The sequence below is a fragment of the Cucurbita maxima genome, unplaced genomic scaffold (genome assembly GCF_002738345.1).
Source record: "Cucurbita maxima cultivar Rimu unplaced genomic scaffold, Cmax_1.0 Cma_Scf00024, whole genome shotgun sequence".
NCBI lineage: Eukaryota > Viridiplantae > Streptophyta > Magnoliopsida > Cucurbitales > Cucurbitaceae > Cucurbita > Cucurbita maxima.
The window spans coordinates 2,096,595-2,119,034 of record NW_019272040.1 but is presented as its reverse complement, the minus strand read 5'-3'; the positions used below and the strand labels follow the sequence as shown (position 1 = coordinate 2,119,034).

At 35.6% G+C, this 22,440-nt stretch overlaps 4 protein-coding genes across 4 annotated transcripts; 1 reads left to right on the top strand and 3 right to left on the bottom strand.

The window, feature by feature from the left end:
• Positions 1–158: 158 nt before the first annotated feature.
• On the bottom strand, positions 159–4,768 carry LOC111498007. The gene is made up of 5 exons (XM_023149053.1): positions 4,486–4,768; positions 3,096–3,268; positions 659–842; positions 436–542; positions 159–354 (listed from the first exon to the last, which is right to left on the bottom strand). The coding sequence occupies exons 1-5, from the start codon at positions 4,555–4,557 to the stop codon at positions 273–275; spliced, it is 618 nt and encodes a 205-aa protein (XP_023004821.1). The 5' UTR covers positions 4,558–4,768; the 3' UTR covers positions 159–272.
• Positions 4,769–5,369: 601 nt separating this feature from the next.
• LOC111498002 (serine/threonine-protein kinase 38-like) lies at positions 5,370–11,629 on the bottom strand. The gene is made up of 13 exons (XM_023149047.1): positions 11,292–11,629; positions 10,134–10,308; positions 9,643–9,726; positions 9,320–9,561; positions 9,010–9,229; positions 8,299–8,378; positions 8,084–8,168; positions 7,534–7,665; positions 7,327–7,440; positions 7,181–7,228; positions 6,278–6,362; positions 6,004–6,060; positions 5,370–5,933 (listed from the first exon to the last, which is right to left on the bottom strand). The coding sequence occupies exons 1-13, from the start codon at positions 11,513–11,515 to the stop codon at positions 5,806–5,808; spliced, it is 1,674 nt and encodes a 557-aa protein (XP_023004815.1). The 5' UTR covers positions 11,516–11,629; the 3' UTR covers positions 5,370–5,805.
• A 981-nt stretch (positions 11,630–12,610) lies between these two features.
• On the top strand, positions 12,611–16,284 carry LOC111498004 (acyl-coenzyme A thioesterase 9, mitochondrial-like). The gene is made up of 5 exons (XM_023149050.1): positions 12,611–13,267; positions 13,646–13,823; positions 15,160–15,626; positions 15,707–15,835; positions 15,916–16,284. Exons 1-5 carry the CDS (start codon positions 12,728–12,730, stop codon positions 16,096–16,098), a joined length of 1,497 nt encoding a protein of 498 aa, XP_023004818.1. The 5' UTR covers positions 12,611–12,727; the 3' UTR covers positions 16,099–16,284.
• LOC111498005 (ribonuclease 2-like) lies at positions 16,159–21,567 on the bottom strand. The gene is made up of 8 exons (XM_023149051.1): positions 21,277–21,567; positions 20,028–20,056; positions 19,113–19,186; positions 18,527–18,628; positions 18,396–18,399; positions 17,871–17,962; positions 16,852–17,013; positions 16,159–16,566 (listed from the first exon to the last, which is right to left on the bottom strand). Exons 1-8 carry the CDS (start codon positions 21,513–21,515, stop codon positions 16,420–16,422), a joined length of 849 nt encoding a protein of 282 aa, XP_023004819.1. The 5' UTR covers positions 21,516–21,567; the 3' UTR covers positions 16,159–16,419.
• Positions 21,568–22,440: the final 873 nt, after the last annotated feature.

Below are 22,440 nucleotides of genomic sequence, written 5' to 3'. Positions count from 1 at the left end.
AAAGCACTTAGTTTTTCCCCCTCTAGTATGATTACAATTCCTTGATATGTGCTGATAATTCAAATTTGGATATTACCCAAGTTGCGTGACATAATTGATATCTTTATCATTTAGATCATTTTTTAATTAAAAGTTTAGAACTGAATAAGAGTAAAATCTTGTAGAACAAAGTAGATTGGAACCCATTTGGAACTGAATATCCCCAAATCCATCTTAAAAATAAAAATTTGGAGTTCACCTGCAACAGCCCAGATCTGATACTATTCTCTCTTTCAGGCCTTGTGATTTTTCGCCATCTCGTCAACGTCCAGTTCAATTTCCAATATAGGTGAATCCCTTTTCATGCTATAATAACTGGTGAAAACAAACACAACTCAGTCAGTCCCAACAACAACAATTCTGCACTTTTTTTATAGAGAGAATGGTGTGGCTAACCTATTCTGCACCGGGCCATGATCGACCGCTGTTCGTAGGCAATATATGGCTCTGCCTACAATGTCCGACATTGGAACCGGACCAAATGTTCGGCTGTCGTATGCTTCCTGCCATTTGATGTATGAGAGGGAAGGGGTAAGTAAAAAGAAACTCTTAACTGCACCACAGTAGAACAGGATGGCTTCAACTACAGCAGAATTATGGCAATGTCATTGGATTGTACCTTGGGCTTCAACTTCTCATTTTCGGCCAACAACCAGCACTCATCCTTCTCAAGGATGAAAGGTTCATCCTTCTCATCAGTAGACAACATTTCATACCCTTCAACTGCAGCCAATCTTCTGACAAGATAGTTCTCTGGTTTCTCTGGCTCCTTTACGACCACGACGTCTCCAACAAAAACACTCCTGTGTCAACAAACAAGTATATCTGCTGTTAAACAAGGGGAATGGTGAGTATAGGCTAAAAAAATATAGCATTGAAGTAGGGTCCTAATATGTATGTTATAGGAGCATATACATCATACAATGACTCAATTCTAATTTCTACTCCATGAACCATAACCAATTCTCATTCATAACATGTACTTGTACCAATAGGAAATACCTTTTTCTTCCCTCTTTCTGAGTTCTATGCTCTATCCTCGAAAAAAGGATAACTTGTAATGGGGGTGCCCATTGCCGATAGTTCTATGCCCTATCTTCAAACCTTGGATTCGGTTATCAGGAGAAGAGTATTTGTTATCACCTATTATGATACATCAAACCCTGGGCAAAAACTTTGTTTCCCAACCAAACCACTTTCATTTTGGGAAGACAAATAGCTTATCCAATTTTAATTATGAATGACGTTATTGATGAGTGGGATGTAAGAGGAAGGAAGAGATGGTATTTGAGCTCAATATTTAAAAAGCCTATGATAAGGTAGATTAAGATTTCGTTGAGGCTATCACTATAAATGAGGAGGTTAGATTCAAGGCTGCAATTCCGACGTCACCTATTATGTGCCTGTTGGTGAAAACAGAGAGAATCAAGCGACTAAAGAGCTGGATCGTCCCTTTTGTTTTCTCTTGGTGGTTAATTGATTGTCCAAAAATGAATAAGGGAGAGCCACACCGAGGCTTCTCAATCGGTAAATGTGGAAGTCATATTGCTAATCTACCAAAGAAAAGTGACATCGTCTTCTGCTTGGTGGTGGAAAAGGAAAAAATAGTTAACAATCTTCCTAATCTAGTAAGAGCATCCAACAAAGTTACAAAAAGGTTCTCCAATTGGATGTAAGAGTGTTGAGACTATATTTGCAAAAAGAAGAGGATTCAGTTTTCAAAAGGCTTTTTCAAATTGGGAGATGGAGGGTGGGAAACCCTGGTGATAATCTCCTTCACAGCAGAACTCTATGTTCAGGGAGTGGGAGTTTTGGCACAAGAAGGCACCAATTGACTCAAACAGTTCTGAATACAATATTTTTTTTAACCAGAAACAAACTTTACACTGATCGATAAAAATATAGGAGACAAAGAAACAAAGAATGGTTTATCTGTGTGATATGAGGCAAAACATAAATAAAGCATTGAAAAACTCCAAGGAAAGATCAAAGCATTCGAGGTACTTGGAGAATAAATTCAATAATCCCCAAGTATTCTAGGTATTGGGAACCATATCTCAAGTATTCTCAAGGCCAAAACCAACTAAACCAATGCCTGCCTGCATCTCCTTCCACTCTCTCTAACCAGTTCTTTGACTAGTGACCAATATTCCCTTAATACTCTGATAATATTTCTAGCTACCCCGGTAATATTCCTACCATCATCCTATCACGACCTTATTTTGAAAATATCTTTGAATGTGGAAGGCTCCAAAGAAGTGTACATTCTCTCTGAGACCTCCCTAGATCTCAGTGGCTTAGACACAAACGAACAATACAGCAAAGACATCTCCTCAGCTACCTTGACTAAAAGTGGTGCTTCCTTCACAAAAGTAGTCTAGAAAACTCAAACAACCTCCTTATGTTTTGTCCTTTTGGTCAAACTTATTGAATCTTTTTATTAATAAAGGCTCTTCCTTAGATACCACTCGAGAGTTGATCGCCAAATATTTTATATGTTGTGCTTTGAAATATTTGGTCGGACTGCAGAGGTAGGATTTTTTAAGAGAAAGAATATATCCAATACATAACTGCTACTTCTACACCATCTGATGTATAAAGAATAAACTAAAAACTATTCCTGGACAACTTATTAAGGTGGTAGTCAATAATTGATCTTCAAGAAGAAAAGACGATTGATCAAACATGGAAATTAATTTACTTTATTCCTCTCCACATCCATATTTATAGAAATTACTACGTTTGTAATCATTCTCTTTCCATTTTGTAGAACAATCAAACCCCCTTCAAAACTCATTGGTCAATGAATTATATTCTCCTTTCTTAATGAAGCGTGTTTCTTGCCAATTAATAACAATAGCCGCTGAAGTATAAAAGAACAGAGTAGAGGACTGACTTCACTTTATTCAGATGATCAATTTTAATTGAGGAAATAAATTAGAACTAAACCAAATGGACCAGGTTAGTAAGCATTTTAAATCTATGACAAATATAGGGAACTCTGTTGCAGAAAAAGAGAATATATTATTTTGTACTAAGAGGAAGACAAAGATTACGTTGGATTTGCCACAGGTAATTTGCGTACGAGAAGTGTTCCTCCTGTCTCACCTACAGTTAGGGCCATCTCCACTCCTTTAAACCAGTGTAGGTATGTGAGCTTTCCCTGAAGTAAATTCTTCCAGACAGCATCACCTACTTCTTTGTCAGTAATTTGACCTCCCTTATAGTTCTGCAACAGAGTAAAGATTCTTCTTTTAATTGCTTATATAAAATAGTTGAAAGGTTTGAATGGTTAATACCTCTCTACTTTTTTTCTCAATCAAACACTTCTTAGAGTTAAAAAATTTCCTAGCTGAGAACCAAGAAGCTAACCAAGAAATAATTACAAGCTAACCCGGAAACGAAAGAATATGCACAAAGAGATAAAACCATGTAAAGATTGGCTAATAGAATAGAGGAATCAGAAGATCTAAGACAATCCGGCGAGGAAGGTATGAACATTCAAGAACTGGCATTGGCTACAAACCATTTGCATTTTCTAGCACACAGTTTAATTATAGAGTCCCAGACTCCCAGCAGCTCACACTCATTCAACATAGAAAAAGTCATGGTTGGCTTCAACTTCTCAAATATTGGAAATATGATTGTATAAGAAACTAAAAGGAACACTCGTTCAGAAAAAGGAAAACAGGTGATATACTTCCTCCCACACTCAAGCCAAAAGAGAGAACAAAAAAATTTACTATCTTCAACGCGCATTGTCTGGTCAACGTCTATCGAAATGGGGAAAAACAGATGATTCTCAGCATAGAAGCGATCTTAACAAGTCTGATCAGTAGAAAAAAGTATAGAGGACTACAACAAAAGGCCAAGAAACCAATTATACACTGGAGCCCAAAGAATAATTTTTTCCAATTGAAAGACTCGTCTATTTTCTCAGTCTGTAATTTTATTGAAAAGAAATAGATAAACCCTGCTTTTTTTGAAGGAGGGGAATAGCAGCAATAAAGGAATGATCTGGCAATAATCAACATTTAAAAAGTAGCCATTCATACAATCAACTTCTGAAAAAAAAAAATGTTAGTAAATATATGCATCAATTGTGACCGAAAATCAATTGTGAAAAACTTATAAACAACGAACAAACTCGGAAGAAAAATCGGTGATCGAAAACCAAAGCAATAAAAATCAAGAAATGAGATTTGAGCTCACAACTTGTCGAATTAATATCCAAGAATACTTCAAAAACAATAAATCCGAAGCCTGATGACAAACAACAGGGCAAGATATGGTATTATTTTCTAATGAATTTCGAGTAATGTTACCAGTATGAATAATCAGAACACCGAACACAAATTATAAAGAAAATAAGCAGTGATTCAAGAAAACCCATGTGAAAAATTGAAGAATAGGAATAGAGAGAGAGAGAGAGAGAGAGAGAGATACCTTCCAACTGAGAGAAACGGAGTACTCGAGCTTGTGAGCTATGTACCGGAACCAAGTTGAAAGCGAAGCCATTCCTAAAATCCTCAAGTCCTCAAATCCTCAAATCCTCAAATCCTCAAATCCTAAACCCTAATTCTCAGGTGGATGAATGTGGTTGGGCGAAGTTTTACGCATACCCTTTTACTAAAACCCCATGAAATGTAAGAAAAACAAACAAAATCTGCTGTTCTTCTTCGCCCCTTTCTTTGCGACTTCAATGTAAGAAGATGCTTAAAATGCTCTACCCTCCTCCACATTAAATTTCTGTTTATTTAATATATTAATTTTTGTTCATTTTTAATTTTTAATTTTATATTTATTTTACTTTTAATTTTAAATTTTGTATCTAACCCACTTGATATTAAAAAAAATAATAGGTGAGTGAACTTTTAATTTGGTATATAATAGGCGGAAAAGATGAATGAAATTTGGGACCCAAAAATTAATGAACGGAGAAGATATCGAAATTTGGTATATAATTCAAGACGAACGATCAAAATTAATGTTTAGATATAATTGGAGAAGAAAAAAAGACAACATTCAAAACTAATAGGCCAAAAGTTTTTTTTCTTGATAGATCTCTTACATTTTAGGATGGCAATAACTTTTTTTTTCCGTTCATCAAACTTTTTCTTTGTTATTCTCTAACTACCATGTATCAATGCTCTCTTGATTTTTTATAGCTCACCAGACTCATCACCTCATAAAACATGTCACGTCTAAATAAAACACGTCAAGCAAGAAAAATATTAGCATCTAACAAATGGTAAGGCGATATCGACCCGTAAATAAACAAGCATTATTGTTCAGAGTGAGAAGCAATCAAGTAGGATGGAACAAATTGGTTTTGCTATGTATTATCTACACTGGAACATTCATGTATTGGCTATTGGTTTGGTGTCTTTTGTACAACAAATTGTTGAGAAAACCCCACCAAATTAGATGTGGGAAGAAACAAGACAAGAAAAAGAATAGTAAATTTCAACACTTCTAAGATCTGTTAACCTTTTTCAGATCTGTTATTTACCTGACTCCGAACAACGCTGCCACGGGCTCGGCTCGGCTCAGCTCGGCTCCAAGGTCGATTGTTAGAAACCAAGAATCCGTCTCGTCCATTGTTGATCGAACTTAACCTTCTGTTAAACCAAGTTGGTCAAAGGATTTGGATGCAGAATGTCACCATATCATACATTGGATCTATGTATACTAAAGAATTCCAACTAAGATTAGCAAATGAATCAGAGGTTCTGCTGTATCATCTGATGATCCACAGAGAATACGTCACATTGACTCTTTTCTCTTTTCAAATGCATCCAGTTCAGATGTCATTGAGTTTGAACAGCTACCCCCCATGCTCGGTTGACAACGTATGGATGAATCAGCTGCATCTCGTGCCTCCGATTCGTCATCTTTCCAAAACAGTAATTCAAATCAGTCGTTTGTCCGAAGTGAGTGAAAAAGGGAAGTATTGGTGCATACCAAAGAGTGACTTGATTGAGGGTCTTTTTGGTTTGTTGCATTTTTTCTTCAGTTCAGCTACACATTAACAGAAAACCAATTTCCATGAATGATCTCCCTCTTAAGAACAACTAAGAACTATATATATATATATATGAGTGTAGACTCATAGTTCAACAGTAAACGATTCATTAGCAGTCCCAAGAACATCAACTACAATGACAGGTACGCTAATCAAGCTTTAAAATGACAGGTTTGAAAGTAAATATTTCAAACTGTATGTGAGAGGACATACTCATCCCAGGCAATTGATAATCATTGACGATTTCGAAGTTCTTATAAGTGTATCCAACAAAGTTGATGTCCTTAGATGAGAGCATCTGATACAAACACATCCAAAAGGGAATTAGAAACCGACAATATGAACAGACTTGTGTGTGTACAGTGTTAGGAATCACGACTCTCCACAATAGTATGATATTGTCCACTTTAAGAATAACCTCTCATGTTTTTGTTTTGGGCTTTCCCGAAAAGCATCACACCAATGAAGATGTATTCCTTACTTATAAACTCATCATCATTTCCTAAATTAGCCAATGTGGGACTCCCTCCCAACAATCCTCCCCTTGAACAAAGTACAACAGGCCCTGGAACAGCCTCCCCTGAATCGAGGCTCGACTCCTTCTCTAGAGCCCTCGAATAAAGTACACCCTTTGTTCAACACTTTAGTCACTTTTGACTATACCTTCGAGCCTCACAATTCTTTATTTAACATTTGAGGATTCTATTAACATGGCTAAGTTAAGTGCAAGACTCTATACCATGTTAGAAATCACGACTCTCCACAATGGTACGATATTATCCACTTTGAGCATAAACTCTCATGTTTTTGCTTTGGACTTCCCCAAAAGGCCTCACACCAATGGAGATGTATTTCTTACTTATAAACCCATGATCATTCTTTAAATTAGCCACTGTGGGACTCCCTCCCAACAATCCTCAACATATAATCAACTCAAGTTAGCTTCAATAGCTGCTTATCTTTATCATACTATCTAAGCATGAAGTCGTATGTTTGAAACCTTGTAATAGTTGATAATCACTCGTTTAAGTTCTAAAGTCCATGGGTGAGGAAAAGTGTTAAAAATATGAACGAGTTAAACCTTTTAAATAGGATGACCAGTGCTAAGACTGTTACCTTTCTCCATGGACCAGATTTAGATGATGCACTGCTTTGCGAGTCAGACTGTAGATATAGAAATATGAAGAGAAAAAGTAAATGAGACAAAGGCCAAAGCAACTTGCTCGGAGAAGTTAACAAAAGATAGAGGGACATCATGCTACCTCTTCAAACTTTTCAAAATTTTGAGTGTCTAGCTCATCTTTAACCTCAGGAACAAATGCAGCTTCCATTTCATATAGCCTATCCCATTCAAGATTTTGAAACCACGGATGAACCTAGATGACAAATTGGGAGGCAGGAACCTTTAGATTATTTTAAAAGCTTCAAATCAAACGAAAAGAAATTAAGAACGACACGGCGTACAACACCTTAATTTCATCCGCACCGTTTGTACCTAGCCTCTGGTCAACATTGCATAGTAGTTTGCTTATGAGATCTTTTGCCAAGAGAGATAGCTTTGCCTCGTCAGGGAACTTCATATGAGTTCTCCAGTTCACTATCTGAACAGGGCAAAAATACAAATAAGAAATAAAGCTTTAATTGTCAAGCCTTCCATTATATAGCCAAGAGATAGTAAAGAATCAGGGTACTGCAACACCATCAAGTTAATCATATAAGTAATATAAAAGTTTCATGGGCTTTGAAACGAAAGGACAACTGTACAATAAGAGATCATTTGGTAGGTTTGGCTGGAAAAGAAAAAGAATCAAAATATCACATGACTAACACAGGACTTCACCAACAAATTAATACGAACAGTATATAAGTTTCATAGACTTCTCAAATAAAAGGATGACTAAATGCTCATCAAGAGAAAATTTATTGAACGAAAACATGTTTTGTTGTGAAAAGTAAGGAGTATCTAAAAATTCTTTTTCCTTCTTCGCATTAAACAACAGCCACAAGATATTAAGTTACCTTCCGACATGTTGACATTGGATCATCAGAGTAAAAAGGTGGGTAGCCAACAAGCATTTCATACATAATTGCTCCAAGTGACCACCTAGTATTTAGAAAAAACCATAAATTGCAAGCAAATCGATGCCACTTGAAAGAACCTCATCTCTTTTGCAGTTGAGACATCATAAAAACTTATAAATTCATCCTAAATGGACATGTGAGTTTAGACTTACCAGTCACATTCCATTCCGTAACCTTTCTTCAACAAAACCTCGGGAGCAATGTAATCTGGTGTTCCAACTGTTGAATAAGCCTGGAATTCCAATATACCATAATGTAAAAGAAGAAATCCTATGCACCAAAACAATCAACTAGACTTTTTTTTTTTTTTTTTTTTTTTTTTTTTTTTTTTTTTTTTTTTTTTGAAATAAATAAGGCTAAATATAAAATTGGTCCCTATCTTTCAGGAAATTTTCAATGTAGTCCATAATCTTTTATGATTTTTATTCTTAGAATATTTTACATTTTCAATTAGATGTTTCTGCAAAAAAAAAAAAAAGTTTCAATGTGTTAAAAGTTGGTATACGTGTTTAGACAAATAAGCATGCCCTTAGACATACTACTTGAAAGAAACAAATTTTGTTGATATATTGGATGGATTAGGTTTCATGTGTTTGGTTAACAAATTTTAATAATGTTTTTATGGAATGATCTAGTTGAGATTTTTTAATACACAAATAGTAGAATTAATACTTTTAAAAAATAATCTAAACCAAGAAAATGAAGTTTTGTAACAAGAAATTTCCTAAAACCCCAATAGCAGCACTAGAATAAGCGAACAGTCAACCGTGAAATAAATCTCTTCATAACTATAAGTTCACTTCAACATATGCCATCTAGAAGAAAAATAAGAGAAGCAAAACTTCGGTAAGAAGGAAACGTACAAGCATTCTGCGATTCTTCTGCCAATGTTGTAGTTGCTCTTGTTGAGTACGTGTAGGAGCTGCATTGCGCTCATCACTTTGTGCAGTTCCATTGCGGACACTCCCTATATTGAAATCTTGTTCTTGGAGTGTACTGCAATCTAATGGCTTGCATAGTCCAAAGTCTGAAAGTCTCAAGTGCCCAAATTTATCAAGCAGCAAGTTGTCAGGCTTGATATCTCTGTGAGACAGAACAACAGAATTAGCTTATCTTTACAATTGAAAGGAATAATTCATGATAAGGATCCAAGGGACACAAAAATCTACTGACCTATGAATGTAATTGTGCTTATGAATAGACTCAATAGCCAAAACTATCTCTCCAACGTAAAACCTGGCTTCATCATCAGTCAATGTATCCTTTCTCATCAATAAAGTCATCATATCTCCCCCAGGTAGGTACTCCATAATAAGGTAGAGAAACTCATCATCTTGAAAAGAACAATAGAGTTTCACGATGCAATTGCTGTCTACTTCAGCAAGAAGATTTCTTTCAGCTCTCACATGCTCCACCTGAAAGATCTCCAAAATGCCCTTAAGAATACAGAATAATAAGTTCTGGGATACAAGATAGCACATGCCACCACAAATTACCTGGCCCCTTCGAAGCATCTCGGATTTTTTAAGCTTTTTCATAGCATATACCTGACCTGTTGTCTTCTCTCTACAAATACGAACCTACAAAGATCAGGAATATACTTAAGAAGTTACCCCCAAAATTGTAACTACATAAACAAATTTGGTTTAAAATTGGGTTTGGTACATGAACAAGGGTCTGGGCTCGTTTCATGTACACTTGAACTAATCTCACATAATATCCAGTCTGACCCTACAACATAAGTGTCAAGAATCCAGTAGTGCATTCTACATGACCTGAATGTGATAGGCTCAAGTTATTTGTTAAAATTAGACTTTATTATACTTTTCTTCTTCTAGTTATTCAACAATGTTGTTTCATTTGGAAACAAAGACCTACCTATGAATTTAGTTTAATCTAGCTAATTGGAGGATTATGAGTATGTTCCCAAATGTGGTCATGTAGAAAAGAAAATTCATACGTAAAAAAAAAAAAAGGTGAAACATACCTCCCCAAAAGCACCTTTGCCAATAATTGTTAGTAAATCAAAATCATCGACACCCATTTTGTGCCTTTGGAGGCGCATGTATTCTGTTTCCTTCTTCTCCAAAAATTTAAGTAAATTGTTTTGATCTTCTTCAGAAACATCAGCATCAGCCAGCTTCTTTTCCAATATATTGCGTCTGCATACATAAAAATTATTTATAAAATCTTACATCCACTCGAAACTTACTCAAATAAGAATTGACTTGGTAGTTTCACATGTTTATTAAAAATTAGGGTTAGAAAGTACAATAACAACCATTGTCATTAGTTATGTTCAAATTGTATACTTCATGTTAATATAAATGATAAAGAACAATGGACGATTGATAATTTCAGAAAATTACTAGATAATTCAAGAGTAGGCAAGCTTTTCTTCAAGGTTAGCAAAGGAGTTTCTCTACTGAAGTCCAGAGGGAGACAGTAAGCATATCTGAATGATTCAATTATATATATGATCAGAGAATACTTTGGTTGTGTTTTATATAAAAAAAAATGGGTAGAAACGCAGGAGCATTGTTCTTCCTCTCCTGCCGTCAATATAGTTTAAAATGTTGGCACAATCTTCTTAAAACATTCAACCTACACTGGAATTTCAACTCCAGAGCACCTAATAATTTCGATCAAATGCTAGTTGGGGAGAAGGAAGGCCAACATATTGCAGATTTCCAGGAAAGAAAACTCAAAAGGGGCTGACGTTTTCTATCTAGTTCTAACTAAATACATTATGTTTTCCAGTGCAGCCTCTCATGTATGTTTTCTAATTACATTCACACTATAATGAATTAAGACCAGGGCGTCCTGTTGCAAACTCCATTGTTGGGGGGTACCCTGCTTTTACTAATGAAAGGTTTCCATTCCCAGAAAGAAAAAGATCCAATAATTGTTTTGAGAAAGAAGCCATGAAATCCATAGGGGCAGTTGTTGCATGTTCTCTAAAAACTTCTTAACAAACTAATAATTTTGGCAGGATATACTGGTGTGACAACAATCTATTTGTAGCTTAAACATTTTTGTGATCATTAGAATGCATAAACATTGCCTCACAAGATTCATTTAAACAAACACTTTGGTTGCACATTCTTACTTCACAGTTGTATTGTAAGCAATCATATGTGTATACCTTTCCCTTCTCTCCTGCAGATTCCTCCTTTGCTCCTTGTAATGATTCTCGATGTACTGCTTTGCCGCAGCAGCCTTCTGCTTAGTGATATTAGAAAGCTCTTCTTCATCCACCGGTTCAGTAGATTCCTCATTCCCTCCAGCACTATTTTCCCTCCTCTTCGAAGAACCCCTCAACCTATCTCTTGGCTGAAGCTTATTAAACCAACTCCTCGCCGAATCCATTTCTCAAACAGGAATCTCAAGAACAGAACCATAAACCATCCCTGGACCAGAAACAAATTTCCCAATCCAAAACAACAAAAGAAAAAAAAAAAAAAAAAAAAACCAATCGAATTATCCTATATCCAAAATCCCACCACCACAAATTCGAAACGACCACAAACAAACAATCAATCGCGTCAGAATAGAATCAAAATCAATAACAAAAAGGAGTCGAAGAAGGAACTGATAGGGCTTTCAAGAAAGAGGGAAAAAGGGCTGAGAATCCGGATGACCGTGGAACTAAAATAGAGTGAAATGGTAACATGAAGGAGAGATATGATCCAGAAATGGAAGTGAGAGAGAGAGACAAAGAACGATTCCAGCATTTTTCGTTACCTTCAATGAAGAAATTCCATAGAGTTCGTCCGAAATGGTCTCTCTTCCGTGATTCGAATTACCACTAATTTCCATTTTTTCTTCCCGGTTCTGAGCTCTTCCATGGAATAACAGAATTGGAGTTTGGTTGTAGACGACGACAATATATTCCAAAGCTGGTTTCAATTTGTTTAATATATATATATTATCGTTCAAATAATTGTTTAATATATATATATATATTAAACAATTATTTGATGCGCTCCCGCTCAAAATCGTTTTTTCAGTTAATTAATTAATTTATTTTAAAACCTCTCTAATAAACCGTCATCTCAACTGAAACATCACTATATTATTTATGTTGTTAATTCATTTATTTAATTATTAATAAATATGTTTAAAAAATTATTACTAGATTTTATTTTTTTAATTGTTAATTTTGTAGGGTAAGATGGAAAATATTAATTTATTTTACAAGAATTATTTTACTGACATGTTAACAGAAATTTAATATTCGAATTTTTTATACTAATTTTAATAAAATATTGATTTGTAATTCAGTTAAATAGGTGATTATTGATTATTAAATATTCATATTAATTTTTTTAAAGACTAATTATATATAATTAGTTTAACATAATTAAAAATTTTGGTAAAAATTTTATATATTTAAAATAAATTATTTTATTTTATTTTTCAAAAATTTTCGATGTAGAGCGAAATATGAACAATCGAGTGAATTTCAAACACGATTCTTGCTGGCATGAATTGAGAGAAACTAATGCATGAATTTATTTCCTTTTTTGAGGTTAGAAAGATACAAGAATTTTGTCATTGGTCGTATAAATTTGGCGACTGATGAACATTGTTTATGTAGTTCATCAAATGGGGAAGATCAGAACCCAACTCCAGCTCTCTCTTCAAGCGCTGAATTCTGTATGTTCCCTAAAATCTTCGACCTCTAATCCTAAACCTAAACGCATTTTCAAGTTCCAGCGATTCTTCAGCTCGGATTCGGATTCCTCCCCTTCGAAGACCATTTCCGTCTTCTCCACCATTACTTTACCGCCGAGTTCCGGCAGCGGCGATGATTCTAGCAATTCCACTTCGTCTCGGAAACCGATCAATCTCTGGCCGGGAATGCACCATTCCCCGGTCACCACCGCTTTGTGGGAAGCTAGGTTGAGTATCTTCGAGAGGCTGCTCGATCCTCCTAAAGATGCACCTCCGCAGAGCGAACTGCTCACGAAAACGCCGTCGCAGAGTCGGACTATTGTGGTTTATAATTTCTCTTCTGATTTCATTCTGAGAGAGCAGTATCGAGATCCGTGGAATGAGGTTAGAATCGGAAAGCTGCTTGAAGATCTCGATGCCTTGGCTGGTACCATCTCCGTTAGAGTATGTTGATTTCTTCGTTGTTCTTGATTTCTATTCCGCTGATTGATCTGCATATCCTGACATTGATAATGAATATGTGATGATTCTTTGAACTCAATGACTTATTGAATGCGATTTTCTCAACCTTATTCTGATTTTCATTTAGCTTGGAACTTTTCAAGCTTTCATCCGTTGAGATTTTTCACATTTCATAGAAAATCAAGGAGAGAAATCATTTTCAGCAAGGAAATTAGGTGAAAAGCTTTTAAGCGGCTTTGATTGATATGTATGAGTGAGCTAGAAAATGAATTGGTAATTGATAAAGGGTTTCTGCACTATGAATCTATGAAATTCTCTTGCCTCTGAAGAATTTATTGATCCTGGTTTGGTCTATGACAGCACTGTTCTGATGTTGATAGCACAACAAGACCACTTTTGCTAGTGACTGCCTCTGTGGACAGGATTGTTTTGAAGAAGCCGATTAGTGTGGCTGCTGATTTGAAAATAGTTGGTTCAGTCATATGGGTTGGGCGATCATCAATTGAGGTTCAGTTAGACATGATTCAATCATCACAAGGTATGGATTATGAACTATGGTAATAGTAGTCCTGAAATCTCTCTCTCTCTGTATGATTAATTTTTAGCAATGATCTTCAAATTTTCACTTGCTTCATTGGGGTGACTCTGCCTTAATTTGGCCGTCTCTAAGAATAATTTACTGTAAACTTTGAGAAAGATCTTCAAACGTTTTATGTAACGACCTTTTTGGGCTTTCCCTTTCGTGTTTCCACACCCTTAAAGGGTGATTTGTTCTCCTCCCCAACCAATGTGGGGGGAAGGTTTCCACACCCTTGTAAAGGGTGATTTGTTCTCCTCCCCAACCAATGTGGGACATCACAATCCACCCCCATTCGGGGCCCAGCGTCCTTACTGGCACACCGCTAGCAGATATTGTCCTCTTTGGGCTTTCCCTTTCGGGTTTCCCCCAAGGGGAAGGTTTCCACACCCTTATAAAGGGTGATTTGTTCTCCTCCCCAACCAATGTGGGACATCACATTTTAAAACCGTGAAACTACCACGTTAAGGGCCAAAACGGATAAGATTTACTAGAGGTGGATTTGGGGATGCTGGGCCTGGGGGTGGATTGTGAGGTCCCACATTAGTTGGAGAGAGGACGAAACATTCCTTATAAGAGTGTGAAATCCTCTCTTTAGTAGACGCGTTTTGAGGGTGGATTGTGAGGTCCCACATCGGTTAGAGAGAGGAACGAAACATTCCTTATAAGAGTGTGAAATCCTCTCTTTAGTAGACTCGTTTTAAAATATTGACGGGAAATCCAAAAATGAAAGCCCAAAGAGAACAATATCAACTAGCGGTGGGCTTGGGCTGTTAGAAATAGTATAAAGCCAGACATCGGGTTGTGTGCCAACAAGGACATTGGCTCTTCGAGAGGGTGGATTGTGAGGTCCCACATTGCCTTGGGACGTTACAAATAGTATAGAGCCAGACATCGAGTTGTGTACTAGTAAGGACGTTGGCCCCCCGAGGGAGTGGATTGTGAGATCTCACATTGATTGAAGAGGAGAATGAATAATTCCTTATTAGGGTGTAGAAGTCTCGTTAGAGAGGAAAATGAAGAATGAATTAAGAGAGTAGAAACTTGGTTGGAGAGACAAAACGAAAAAATTCCTAAGTGTGTAGAAACTTCTCCTTAGCAGAACGCGTTATAAAACTGTGAGACTAACAACGATACGTAACGGGTCAAAGCCCTACCTCTTTAGCAGAGTGTTATAAAACTGTTAGACTGACAACGACACGTAATGAGTCGAATCTTTATCTAATAGTAGGCTTGGGCTGTTTCACGAAGCTTACTTATTTCTTTCCTTAATCTAACCTTTTTGGTTCTTCTGCAGACTGCTCAAACGCATCAGACTCATCTCTGACAGCAAACTTCATATTCGTGGCTCGCGACTCTAAGACTGGGAAAGCTGCTTTGGTTAACAGGCTTTTACCAGAAACTGAGGAAGAAAAACTACTTTTTGAGGGAGCAGAAGCCAGAAGTAAGTTAAGGAAAAAGAAGAACATAGGTGATATGCAGAGATCAGAAAATGGGTATACAAATAGACTCAATGCTTTTCTAGCAGAGGGAAGAATCTTGTGTGACATGCCAGCCTTAGCAGACAGAGACAGCATTCTTCTCAGGGATACTCGCCTTGAAAACTCTTTGATCTGTCAACCACAACAAAGAAACATACATGGTCGGATTTTTGGAGGGTTTCTGATGCAACGAGCATTTGAATTGGCCTTCTCAACAGCATATGTATTTGCTGGATTGGTGCCTTGCTTTCTAGAAGTTGATCATGTTGATTTCTTAAAGCCTGTGAGTTAGTGGCCATCTCTTCAACGAGCATTTCAATTGGCCTTCTCAATACCATAAATGTTGGTTGTTTCAATGTGCAGGTAGATGTGGGTGACTTCTTACGTTTCACATCATGCATTCTTTACACAGAACTTGACAACCCAGATCAGCCATTGATCAATGTTGAAGTTGTTGCCCATGTTACTAGGCCTGAAATAAGGTGCAGCGAGGTAAACAATTTAAACCCCTATGAATCTATCAAATGCAGCAATGTCTAGAAACTTTTGAGCTGCTTAATCCAATATGACAGGTTTCGAACATGTTCTACTTCACTTTTACTGTGCGTCCAGAGGCTAAAGTGAACAGAAACGGGTTCAGACTTCGCAGTGTCGTTCCTGCAACAGAAGAAGAAGCTCGACGAATCATCGAGCGCATGGATGCTGAAAAGCAGCTAAGGGAATTGATTAAGCAATCTGAATCAGATCAGGCTTAGGCAGACAACAAAGTTTAGCGTAGTTCAAGAACATATCTGGTAGTATCATTATTCTGAAACTGGGGCAAGTTAAATTCATTCTAGAATCTCAACCCTCGTCCTTACGAAGAAATGAGGGTAACATTTTTCAATTTGATATTAGACACCAAGATCAATATTAAAATTACATTGTCTGCAAATTTCCAATCCTCTTGTTGACTTTCTGTTCATCAATTTACGATGACTTCTACAAGGCAAACTATAAGAAACATAATGCATTACAGATTCATATATATCTCAACAGAGATATTATAGTATGTATTATGTTCAAAAAACTGAAAATTAAGCATTCGGATATTGCCAATTGGAATCAGTGAACTTGAAAATCTTGCCTCCTGGCTCATATGAGGGTAAGCTGACATATTTGGGACATGAGATTTTCGAAGAAACGATTGCATTCTGTGAGTCGGTCGGAACACAGTCGCGAGGCTGCAATAAAGCAAGAAGATCATTTGAGTATCCAACATATATCCCATGGAAGTTCGGAAGATCAGGCTTATGTATAAGTATAATTATATAATTCAAGTGTTCTTTGTATAAGTGCCTTAAACCTACCCGAAAAGGATAATTAGAACAAGATGCATCAACACAAGGAATTGTCCAAAATTTAATCCTATCCAAGATGTGCATCAACTTTAAAGTTTCCTTTCGTTGCTTTCGGTTAAGAAATTCAATTTCAAACCGAATCAGCAAAAATTAAGAAGGAAAAAAAACCTTGAAATCTTTGTAGAAACATAAGCGAAGTTCCTCCACTGCACCCTTTGAGCAGACCAACAAAGGGGTGGCATGAAAAGCATTCTCAACTGCTGAAATGATTCCTCCCAGAGGATATTTCTCAGTATTTGAAGGTACATATCCAGCTTCATTCAGAACTTTCTGGGACATGAGATGTTCATTAGTAACCAAACTGATTCCAAGGCAAATGAATAACTGATAAAGCTTTTAAATATACATACTCATATACTATATGGAGTAACCTAAGAATTAAGAACTGGGAACTCTAAAATTCCTTGAAATGGTTCAGATCTCTCTTTTATATCAGATTTGAAGGTATGAAAGATTTATTAGTTAGGCCATACAAGTAAAATTGCGAACTTCAAAAACAAGTTTGTCCGCAAAAAATCAAATACTCCATCAGGATATGTGGACTGGTGTAAAGAATTAACCACTTATAGGCCAGCTACTGCAATGAAATAGAAATTTAATTATTTCAATTTCCATAGATGGATCTCAGTAGTTAAATACTTTGCTTTTATTTTTTTTTTTTAGTTCCACAATTGTAGGAATGGGAGATCAAATCATTGACCTTTAGAATAGTAAAAGGCAGTATTATCCACTAACCTATGCTGCTTTGCTAAAAAGTATACTACAACCCCAAAATTTTAGTTTTATAACTCCCTATTTGTCAAGAAAATACTCAAAACTTATCTGGTTATTCTCAATCCATTAAATTATTCTCTACAATCTACCTAGCCATTAGCCATTAAATAGCATCTACCACAGCTTAAACAATCTAGAAAACTTAAGTTGTATAAAGCCTGAAAAATATGAAACTAATCTGCAAAGGAAATAAGAAAGTCATTAGTAACATTTATCAATTAAGGAAAACAAAATCAACAGTAGCAAACCAATATGGAACTAAACTGCAAGCTATATTATTTTCTGCAAGCAGCTTAGTCTGATCTATTGACTTTAGGGCTAATAGAGAAGTGTAACATCAGTTGTAAACTTACTGTGACATTGTATTTGAAATAGACGTTGAGAGTAGTTAAAAAGTAACCATATTCATCATGAGCTACTGGAGAAGAACAAGTTCCATGCTTCTCTGCATGTAATAAAAATTTAATATGAAAAACCATGCTTTGCTTCCAATATGGACATCAAAGCAGTAACATCAACAAAGTTGATACGTTGTCACATTCAATCAAGGACAAACTATACGTAAATAATGAAGGTCACCATCAAATTTGACTAGCATCGGCACAAGGTATATGATAAAAAAAAAATACATTTTTGTATAGGAAATCATTATGCAATGCATTGAACACATGACCCAGATGTGAAAGTCTTTAAAAGTGAAGATATTTGTCAACTATCATGACAGATTAACATTTTAGAGTAGAGAGAGTGCAAAAGAGAAACCTAGAAATCTATCCTTTGCCAATCAGAAAAATTCAATGTAAGAAATAAAGCCCATGACCAATGTATTCCAGAATATAAATTATAATATCCAAGTGAGAGAAGCCAAGGATCATTACCCCACTACCAAATGCAGAAGCCAATTCAGCCATCATAGGAGCAAAAAGAGAAGGGGAAAAAATCATCAGCTAAAACTTGGGTATAATCAGTCAAATAAAAACAAAACATATGTTGTACTAGCAACGGTCACCTCATGAGCCCAAAACGATCCCTTTGCACCATGGCAAGTTGACGGTGAACCACAACTCAAAGATGACCAATATTTCTTCATGGGTTCAAGTAAGGTATGAATCTGGAAGATCAAATGATGCAGGATGTTAAAAAAATGACTTATACAGAACAATGTATCAATTGCAAGAGCAAAGCAAATGACACAATGATCAAAGTAAAACCAACAGTAACATATGAAAATCAGGCTGAAAGTGTTCTGTTTTAGCTCTTCAACTTCCAGTAAGGCTTTCCATCCCAGTAATTATCGGTTCAATCTTTTGAGGATTACAAGGTTTGGAACGAAACCAAAATCCTAGCATAGTTACAGCTACTCAATCATTTGAAAGAAGGGAACTTCTCTAGATCCTAATTGAACCTCCTAATCCATTTTTTGCACTGATTATATACCTTTTAGATACCAATAGTTTGTATCCTAAGGGAACTCTGGATCATTTAATGAATATCAACAGCCTAATTTTAATAAAACTGTACCTCCTTCTCTAGATCCTAAGGGAACTTTGGATCATTTCATTAATATCAACAACCTAATTTTAATAAAAACATACCTCCTTCTCATCAAATTCTTTTCCAGTGCAACATGAAGGCCAAGTTCCATCATTATAATCAGGCCACAAACCATCTATTAAGAGGAAGAAGTTATAAATTCAATGCACAATCAAACAAAAGTGACCCCTTATTCTATAAACAAAAAGATCCTCAAACAAAAGAACAGTCTCCTATGTTTATTTTTAGGGAACTGACTAAAAAAAAAGGGACCCTAATTGACATTTCCAGTAAAAATAATAAATAAAAAAAATGAACAGGTACCGAAGAGAAATGGAATATGTGAAGTACAGATAAACAGTTCAGTAACCCTACATGTATTGAACACTCCAATTCTTCTATATTTTATGATGACTAGTTAACAAATTAGATGTGTTATACACTTGATGAACAAATTAGATACATGCAATACTAGCGTCGAATCTTTTACTTATTCAATTTTGTTTGAAAAAATCAATTAACATAAAAATAAATATAGAAAAAAATAATAAACTTTTAAGCATATTGCATCAAACTATTTTTAACTATATTAATGCATGAATATACCAATTTCAAATTTATTTTTTTTACAAAATATGGAATCATTTACAGAATGTCAATTTGGTTATAGAGTAATCCAAATATCTTGTTGTAAGTTAGTGCATTGCACCATTAGAATGTTGTCTTCAACTTCTCTTGAATTATCTTGTTTCACAATACCTTTGAAATGTAAAAATATCAGAGACTGAAAAATATTTTTAATGTGAAAATGATTGAAAAGTATGAAGATATTAAGATAACATATATTTTTAAAATGTACAGTTATAATATCTATATTCTAGTTTTATAGAAAATGATGTATTTCCACGTCTGTGTCATGTTGTCTGTGCTTCATAATTCAGAACTGTGGAACCAATGCAATTGTAGCTTCAACTTACGAATTGTAAACTCAGAAAAACCACCAGATCTAGCAAAGAAGAGATAAGTGAATGTAAGTTTTAATGAACGACGTAAAAGAATATCCACAGAATTCAAAAGAACACTCAACAAAATATTGGAATACGACATATAGGAAAAACTTTCACAACCAAAACTCTAAATTTTGTGTTCTATCAATGGTCTCCAATAACCTTTTCACATTTAATTTTTGGAGTCATGACCATTGTAATTCATTCAATGCCAAAATGCCAAAATGCACAATTGCCTAATTGCAATATTATAGCTTAATCCCACCCCCCTCTCTAAATGCAGGTTTTATCTTTCAAACAAACCCAAGTTACGCCAGATTCTGAAAGGAGTTTAAACCAATTCAGAATAAGGACAATAAAAAAAAAAAACTTAAGTTTTTCATTTATCGTTTATTACAAGGTATCACAATCTAACTTGTCCAGATGGTTTATCTTACAGAGTTGAAATTGGTTGGAGAAATTTGGAAACATAATTTTTTATTTTGGTAGGACCTCTCATATTCGGTCTCCTCTTCTCCGTTAATGTTGAACATTCCTGCCCTTCTTTGCAATTGTTTCTTTCTCTTTGACTGAACCAGTGGTGGCAAAGGTACTACTAGACTATTGTACTTGTTCATAAACGGTATCATGCAGATCTTGATGGAAAAAGATGTGAGAATCTCAAGAGCCCCTCAATCAGCTTTAGTCCATGTTACTGCTACAACTATGATTCTTTACGGTATTAATGAAGTTCATAGTTTGGCGAAAAACAAAAAAAAAAAAAGGCCTCAGCTGTAAGGGATTTATACTTGAAGTTTAACCTAAGTACTATGTATAAGGAGTCCAAAATTCTTATAGGACCAAGAAATAATCTCGTAAACGCCTTCCTCTTCTTACGGAAAGCGATTCGTAACACTGCTGAAAGTAAGTTCTCGACGTGTATGTTTTGTAGTGATATGATGCAAGGAAATCAGCAAATAGCATGCTTATTTCACTTTGATCCCCTATCAGCGAGCAACATAATATCCAACAATTGAGCCCAAAGAAGGCGGAAGATGCTACAGTTTTTTCACATCAAGCAGCATGACGAAATGGAAAATTATGAGCTAATAACTACTGCAGTTACTAAACAGAACCATCAAACGTTACTAAACAGAACCATCAAACGAAAGAAACGATTGATTAAGCAATCTAAACGGGGGCTATTAGGTAGGAAAAAGAGCGAGCTAGAAGCAGTCACCTATTACAGCATGCATTGGAGGAACAACAGTGGCGAGTGCCCTTGCAGATAGTGCCAGGCCATTGCAGCGCCAAAACGAAGTAATCAAATTCTCTCTGCTTTCGTCCACCCTGGTTCTGTAAAATCACCGCATCGGAAGCCTCATTCAGGGAAGTTGATGCAACAGATAGGCTGAATTGAAGAAGAAAGATGAACAGAATCGCCATGGGAATGGCTGGATTTTGGGGATCGCTCCCCATGACAAATAAATGCGTAACGTAATCCAATTGGTAGACTTCCGAATCGATTGGCCTTATCTGGACCTAAAGTATAAATACTTCTATTTACAAAATTCTATATTATATTAAATAAATAATTTTTTTAAAAAATATATTTTTAAACCAAAATATTTCTTTTAAGTTTTAGTTAGATACAAAATTCTCGAATAAGTAATTGATTGAAAAAAAATTAAAATTTAGATTGGAATTGGAATATAAATTCCCTACCTAATATATATTTTAATGAATAATTTATTTATGATTTAATAAATTCCCTACATAATAAATCCCCGCTCCCTATTTAGTTTAGTTTCAAAATAGTGTTTATTACTCTTCCATCCGCGATTAAGATCAAGTTTTAAACATTACTGTCAAATCTCACATCATTTGGAGAGGAAAACGAGTGAAATCTCACATACATCATTTGGAGAGGAAAACGAGTGAGATCTCACATGAGGAAAACGAGTGAGATCTCACATACATCATTTGGAGAGGAAAACGAGTGAGATCTCACATTATTTAAAGAGGGGGAACGATCGGAAAAGGAAATGAGTGTCAGCAAAGATATTAGACCCAAAAGGGGTAGATTGCACATAGATTGAAGAGAAGAATGAAACATATTTTATAAAGGTGTGAACACCAAATGCTAATAGACACGTTTTAAAAACTTGAGAGGAAACTTGAAAGGGAAAACCCAAGCAATGGGCTTTAACTTCGATTACTTTTCTCAATCAATAAAATTTTAAAGAGAGATTAAATATTTTGTGATCTAATTAATCTAATACAAACGAAAGGTGGTCAATGAAAGGAGGTGTCCATCATGGAGCTAAGGGAAGCAGAATCTGAAACGTATTAGCTAGTTTTCCTCTATTTTTTCGAGATTGCTTTTGTTCGAATTGTACGAAGA